Source organism: Trematomus bernacchii, unplaced genomic scaffold (assembly GCF_902827165.1).
Source record: "Trematomus bernacchii unplaced genomic scaffold, fTreBer1.1, whole genome shotgun sequence".
Classification (NCBI taxonomy): Eukaryota; Metazoa; Chordata; class Actinopteri; order Perciformes; family Nototheniidae; genus Trematomus; species Trematomus bernacchii.
The window spans coordinates 49,073-56,734 of record NW_022987562.1 but is presented as its reverse complement, the minus strand read 5'-3'; the positions used below and the strand labels follow the sequence as shown (position 1 = coordinate 56,734).

General features: G+C 39.3%; 1 protein-coding gene across 1 annotated transcript; it reads left to right on the top strand.

Annotated features, from left to right (window-relative positions):
- Positions 1-4,379: 4,379 nt before the first annotated feature.
- LOC117477472 (granzyme A-like) lies at positions 4,380-6,967 on the top strand. Its single transcript, XM_034124148.1, has 5 exons — positions 4,380-4,530; positions 4,746-4,881; positions 5,310-5,445; positions 5,884-6,159; positions 6,270-6,967. The coding sequence occupies exons 1-5, from the start codon at positions 4,467-4,469 to the stop codon at positions 6,432-6,434; spliced, it is 777 nt and encodes a 258-aa protein (XP_033980039.1). The 5' UTR covers positions 4,380-4,466; the 3' UTR covers positions 6,435-6,967.
- The last annotated feature ends 695 nt before the right edge of the window (positions 6,968-7,662 follow it).

The window sequence follows — 7,662 nt, the reverse complement described above, 5'->3', positions numbered from 1 at the left end:
GTCCCCTCTTCTTCATGTCTCTTCTACATCAACATGTGTCCCCTCTTTTTCATGTCTCTTCTACATCAACATGTGTCCCCTCTTCTTCATGTCTCTTCTACATCAACATGTGTCCCCTCTTCTTCATGTCTCTTCTACATCAACATGTGTCCCCTCTTCTTCATGTCTCTTCTACATCAACATGTATCTGAAAGTTTCAGGAACAAAGATTCTCTCTCTTTTTGTCCTGATCCATTTATATAAAAACCAGTCTGAAAATGAGCTGATCAGATTTTGGCCACTTTATGATGTCATAACGGTTTTTTGTCTTGTGTAACCATTAGCCAATCAGCAACCAAGGTAACTGGACTGATGTGATCCACTTTCTTAGTGTTAGTGAGGACTCGAGCAGCAGCGTTTTGAATCAGCTGCAGTTTTCTAATAGATTTTTTAGTGAACAGACTTGTTTACTATATGAAGTAGATCTGAGGCCATGCAATGAAAAACATGATTGAAAAAGCCTGTTGGACTAATATCAAGGCAGCAGGAGGAGGATTTCAGAAGTTGTATAACGTCCTCTAGGTTTTTATCATTAATCAGATGGAATTGTGTTTGAATTTATTTTAAGTGAACACAGAGACAACACATCTGCTGTACCTGATACAGAGGCACTGACTGCTTGTCTGATTTTCTGAATTTTGTCAGTGAAGAAGGAGGCAAAATCATTGCAGGCCGTGGTGGATAGAAGCTCAAAGGCTACTGACACTGGGGGGTTTGTTAGTCTGTCGACGGTAGCAAACAAGGCACGTACATTGTTTTTGTTTTTGGCAATGATGTCAGAGAAGAAAGACTTTTATGCATTTTTCAATTCCAAATTATAAAAGCCAAGTCTCTCTTTATAGATTTCAAAATGGAGATTTGTTTTTCGCCTGTGCAGGTGGCGAAAAACCATGCCATGCCTTTCTGCATGGAGATATTTTCTTGCCAGACACTTCCTTTACCTTGGTGGGAGCAATGGCATCTATAACATTTTCCAGTCGTACTGGGAGCTGCTGACTTCACTTAAGCTCTGTAGTCAGCAACAGATCATGAATCCATGGAGAGACAGAACTCTTCCAGGTGTGCCTCCTCAATGATCGTCCAGTCTAGTCGGTACCGGCAGGAACAGATAGGATGCGTGTCAACTGGACTGGACAAAGAGACTAAGAGAAAAGAGAGCAGGAGGTGAAAAACACACTAACAGCCTGTCTGGCACCATCGCCTGGTGCATTGAGCACAGTGCATTTACATGTGTTTAAATGACAGTGATGATGATGATATCTAACATAAAAAGGACATTCTTATATCAAAATAGGTCAACTCAAACATCACTTAAAGGTCGGGTAGGTAACTTTGGAGAAACCAGCTCGAGTGCGCGAGAATTTGAAAATACACATCCGGAAAAAATCTGCCACTTCCTTACAGGGCCCCTCCTCCAACACACACAAACGTGCACATGACCAATGAGGGCACAAGATAAGTTTGTGCACAGATGGAAGGCTGACAGGCAGGTAGGCCATCCAGTTATTTTAGCTGGGCCGGCTCAAATGATTGGTCGTGCTTTTTACAGTACTACGGCTTCCACAGATGACATTTTATTATGGATTATTTGTCAAAGCACTTAAAGGTGGGGTATGTAAGTTTGAGAAACCGGCTCGAGATACACTTTTTGTTATATTCCATGGAATGCTCTTAACATCCCGATAGCAATGAATATCTTAAGTGCTTTGACAAAAAATCCATAACAAATTTTCATCTGTGGAAGCCGTAGTACTGTAAAAAGCACGACCAATCATTTTAGCCGGCCCGACTGAAATAACTGGATGGCCTACCTGCCTGTCAGCCTTCTGTAAGAGTCGGGAGGAGCTGATAATTTATTCCGGCAAATTACTCAGACCTACTAATTAACCTAACCGAAGTTATTGAGTCTATGTAAGTTTACTGCTTGGCTCAGATCCACCAACGTCAGCAAGATCTCACCTCTATTAACTCCCCGAAGAACCAGGTTCAATTAACTGCTGTTTCAATTCAGACGACCGCCTAAATCTGTTTAAGCGATCCCGAAGGATTTTGATATCAGTAAATGAGGTGTGGCCCTACCTAAGTGTGAGTGTGGCAGTGTGCAATCTTACCTTTGAAGCAGGAGAGGAGAGCGCAGATGTCTTTTAAGTTGTCCCAATCCAAAAGGTGGGATCAGTTTATTTGAAGAAAAATAGGTCCAAACTTATACAGGGTTTTTACCTTCTCTTGTTACAACATTATAATCATACTAAACCTATCATGCTGTGATCATGTTCTAATATGAAACTTTAATTCACAGTTTTACATTTATTACCATAATTTGTAGCTTCAACTGCCCAATTCAGTTGTGACATTTAAAATCTCCCGATAGAATTTAGAGCCATTTCCTCATAAAAGACCGGTGATAATAAAAAACACATTCAAACTTTCATTCACCAAATCAATTCACATCAATTCCATACCTTTTTTCCGACACAGATGGCGGGTACTAACATTCACAAACACATACCTATATCCCGCATGTATTCGGAGGAAGATCCTCACAGGTGGCGGTTACTAATACTCACAAACACATATCAATTCCTTCCACTCATTCAACCCAGAAATTCACTCCACTTTCAACAAAGAAATTCGAGAGATATTTACCAAGTTTGAGAGAACCTTACAGAGAGCAAAAACCCAGCTCTGAAGCTGTTCCTCTCTAACCCAGTGTTTTAAAGCTCAAAACAGGATATAAAAACCCAAAGACACCTCCTCCATACCCATATTAGTGGAAACTGGGCATGGCCTCTGATGTACAGGACCGGACATGACCAGACATATGCTATGGCATAAGACACAACTTCCCATGTTTGTGTAAAAAGGACATGACCCCTACTCTGCAGGACTTGCAAAATATTATTCTCGGCTATGACATAACCACCTTTTGGGGCCTCAATGTATTTCTCCTTAAGTCAGGAGCCCCCCTCCCTGGGTACTGCTGTGAGGGGAGAGAGAAGAAACTGTCTCTCCTCTTATCTACACACTCAATTTAACAAACCACTTGTGTTTTGTTTATACTGTAAATATAGAAAATCATAAAATATGAAGCATTTTCATTGCGGGTTATACAAGAATATAATTGATTAAACTTGATTATAATTAACTTTCGTTTTAAGTATTCAACAATATGGAGATCTCAACACTTCCCATCTGCGTTCGTGTGTGTTGGAGGAGGGGCTCTGTAAGGAAGTGGCAGATTTTTTCCGGTTGTGTATTTTCAAATTCTAGCGCACTCGAGCTGGTTTCTCCAAAATTACCTATTTTTTGTAACTAGTTAACATGTCAGAGCTTTTGCAGCGCACTAGTTAACTTGTAAGACTTTTAGCGTCACTAGTACGGTCAGAGGGCCACTAGGTCATCAAAAAGCTTACAAGTTGGGACTTTGGTGCTACAAGTGCTGCTCCTGGCGTAACTAGTAAGGCTTATGTGGTAACTAGTCCAACACAACAACTAGTCGGACACAAGTGCCACTAGTTGCTGAAAAAGAGTGACTAGTGTAATGTTTTATTTAACTAGTAAAGCAGAGTGCCAAACTAGTTTGACCATATATCTAACAAGTGAAATCAAAGAGCCAACTAGTGTAGGCAGCTGCCGTCTGATATCAAGGATATGGAATAAATACTCAAATGGCTTGCCATAGCTCACACGCATGAGCTGTACTGATTAACTAAATGAGATATAATGTTATTGCGCTTTAGAGGTACTGGAAAATGGACTTTGTTACCTTTAGACAAAGCCAGGATACAATATATTTCTAGTCTAATCTGGTAGTTAAGTGCTAACTAACCAGCTGTAGATTACAGTATTTAATGTAGATACAAAAAGGGCTTCTGTACTCTCATCTAACTCTCGACAAGAAAGACATTAAGTGAATTATTGAATTATGCTTTAAGGTTGCATAAGCATCCATTTCTCTTTATAGTTAACTCTTTCTCTGAGTTATGTCTTATTGATCACGTGTCTTTACCATGGTGTCACTTTAGACAATATTCCACTTTCTCATGAAGTCCTTCGAATCATTTTTAACACACACTCATCACCGTAGCTGAAACGCTTGACAACAGCCTCCAGTTTTAGCTGGTGCGGTGGTCCCACATCGTGAACATCACCCTGATGATGTGACCTGCTTCACGTAAATAAAAAGCCTCCACCACACACAGACTGTCAAATGCTAATGATGAGCGGGAAATGACAAAACTGTTACCACATTGCTTCTAAATGAAGACCGAACACACCAATTCTCATGTCTTGCTTACGTCCATTCTGCTGACTCATGCATTTCCACTGTCAGACCACATCCTTCAACTGCAACACATAAATACGAGTGTTTGCTTCAAGATAATGTTGAAGAGCATTCACCGTCACATCAGAGAGAGATAAGAAAAATGTTGTGCCCAATGGATTTCATTGTTTTTATCTCTTGTGTGGTCATCCTCATCGTCCAATCATGTGAGTAAAACACTCTTTGTATTGCAGGCATTTACTTTGTGATATCTACCTCACTCATGTGAGCATGCAGAATGCATAGTCATGCTTTACTTTCAATATTACAGTGCAGCTGAGGCAGAGTGTTACAATTTATTTGGTTTACCATTTATTGATTCATTTCTATACTTTTTTCAAAATGATTGAACTGTTATTATTGAATTATTGTTCTGTTTAAGCTCATGGTTCTGAGATTATTGGTGGGAAAGAAGTGGCTCCCCACTCGCTGCCTTTCATGGCTCTGATGCAGCCTACGTACTGTGGAGGGACCCTGATCCATCCAAAATGGGTCCTGACTGCTGCCCACTGTAAAAAGTAAGAGCATGATACAAACATTCCTACTGTATGCACTAAAACTAATGTATAACCTATACTGGTGATAAATGTTTTATATAATATTATAATTATTTTCATCTGAATGAAGAAATTATTTTGCATTTTGGTAAAACAGTAAAGTTAACCTGAAATACTATTCATGGTAAAAAGATAACATCAAAATAAAACTACTGTTTGCACTGGGGTTCATTTTCCATTTGTAATAGCAGCTCTTGAACACCCACAAATAACAGACACATGAGTCCGACATAGACTTAAAAAATGTACTTCAGGACAGAGACTGAAACATTTGCAGAGTAGGATTGCAGATTTCAGATTTATAAAAGCAAAATTCTGCCTGTATGAATTTAACGCTACTGAAGATACATTTCAACATTTATTGTAAACTCTGTTTTCTTCTCCCTCAGCATTAAGAAAGTGATTCTGGGAGTGCACTCCATTAAAGGAAAGGAAAAAGATTCCAGGCAGATCCGCAAGGTGAAGAGTTTTCCTCATCCCAGCTATGATGCAACAACGTTGATCAATGACCTCATGCTGCTCAAGGTAAGTTGTAAACACAAGTAACCAAGTTGAAGCAAAGGTGCAACAATCTGCAATCTAGGAAACAGTTGAAGATGATTCAGGCACATATTTGTTTGATCTTAATATACGCTTTTTGGTTTGGTAAGGCAGGAGAGAATGTTATCTGTTTATGTTCTTTAAATGTCCCAAATCAAGTCAAAGTGAATGGAATGGAATTAACTGGCATCCACTATGATTGTATTGATGATTGACGATTATAACTTGAAGGAAGTACATTTAGTGAAAGTTTCATCATTTTCAAGTATTAATAAGCTGCTATAAGTACAATATATGCATGACACCAACATAGGGAAATGGTACAAAACATCAATGAAGCATTCATTTCACAACAAGCCTTACATTTCTCAAAGACAACATACAGCTGGTCAGCATCAAATTTCTCTTTTTTTATTATATCAGCTTGACAAACCGGTGATGCAAACCAAGACGGTGAAATGTCTCCCGTTGGGGGACACCAACAAATATCCAGCAGCTGGCACCAGCTGTCTGGTGGCTGGATGGGGAATAACAAACAACAACGCCACGACTCCTTCAGATGTCCTGAGGTCTGTCCATGTGACCGTGATCGATAGAAAGAAGTGCAACTCTCCTAAGAATTACAACAGGAAGCCTGTTATCACCAGCGGGCAGATATGTGCTGGTTCAGTCGTGGAAGAGGTGGCTGATACCTGTGCGGTGAGTGCATTTTGATTCTTTTGTAAAGGAAATAAACTGCCTGTCACCCCTTAACTCATGCGTATGTATGTGTCTTAAAATGCAATGTTGTATATTTATTATCTCTCCAGGGGGATTCAGGAGGCCCACTGTTGTGCAATGGAGCCCTGGTTGGTGTCACTTCTTTTGGAATGAGTGGCAAGTGTGGCATAAAACAATACCCGGGTGTGTACTCTTTTCTCTCAAAAAAACAAATCATCTGGATCAAGAAGACAATGAAAAAGTCTGAAATATAGCCAGCCCAGTTCGTTAACGTCTGTTTATGTGCTAATATTATGCTACATTCACTTTATCCTGCTTACTGTATAAGGAAGAAATGTACATGATATGTTTTCTTGAGTGATTTTTCTAAATCTATATATAAAAGCGCTATATTTTCTTAAGGTGAAAAAAGCAAACCTCCAAAGCAATCCGCCAACAGGACAGAGGCACCACTCTTTGCATCAGAAGCTTAAATATACTATAACTCAAGTCGTATGGATATATTTTATAATTATTTTGATTCTCAGGTATGCCCCTTTTTTCCCTCGTCATTATAACTGCATGAAAACCCAAAAACAATGACATTTTATTCTGAGACATCCATATCTCTTTGTTTCTTATTTGTGCTTTTGTATTACTATTAGAATAGGTTCCCATGACAGAAGCTTCTGTAGTTTCACACATTGATGGCATCAAAGATTTGTGTTTCAGTTCTCTGTTCTCAGGTCCTGTGAGCTCTGTGTCTAAATAAAAATAATGTTGATGTTTGAGTAAACATGACAGCGCATGTTGGTGTTGTTCTCTCTTGCTGCTCTTGAGGTTGTCTGTCATAATGCCGAAACGCTTCCTGCATGAGACAATTACAGTAATATCAATGCAGAGAATATGAAGTTCTTAACTATAAAGAAAAAAAAAGCTCTGCTGATGGTGCACTTACTTAGACCACACCACAAGAGACAAATTCACACGGTATATCTTAAGACCCCCACAGGAAACGTGCAAAGAAAGGGCGCATGAGTCTTGCAACATGCCTTCATTCAAATGCAGTGAACACATAATAAATATGTCCACATCCAGCAAAAGGAAATATTTGCTGTGGTAATCAAAGTGTGCAGTCATATTTTGAAAGGATTGATCATCAGCTTTCTTATCTTAAACACTGTTGTTCTCTTTTATTGCTGTGGGCTGAAAGCATTATGTCCTCCCCTAAATTCTTGTGGGTTTCACACACAAATCAGCTTAGCCTAATAACATCTGAGTCATACACCCGGCCGTTATGACCTACGAATGACTGTTAATGTTGCACTGATGCTCAGTTTTCATCACCAGGTGGTGCTCTACTGCATTTAGTGATGCAGTCATGCTAGTCTTTACAACAGTTCAGTGTAAATGGTTACATCTAGTATCTAACTTACAACTGATACAAAACTGATGCAAAAGGTTAATTGCAATACACATCTGTGGTTGCATTTAATACAACCA

Coding starts and splice junctions, on each gene's coding strand:
- LOC117477472 (XM_034124148.1), top strand. CDS start 4,467: ATGTTGTGCCCAATGGATTTCATTGTTTTTATCTCTTGTGTGGTCATC. Junction 4,882..5,309: donor ACTGCTGCCCACTGTAAAAA/GTAAGAGCATGA, acceptor CTTCTCCCTCAG/CATTAAGAAAGTGATTCTGG. Junction 6,160..6,269: donor AGGTGGCTGATACCTGTGCG/GTGAGTGCATTT, acceptor TTATCTCTCCAG/GGGGATTCAGGAGGCCCACT.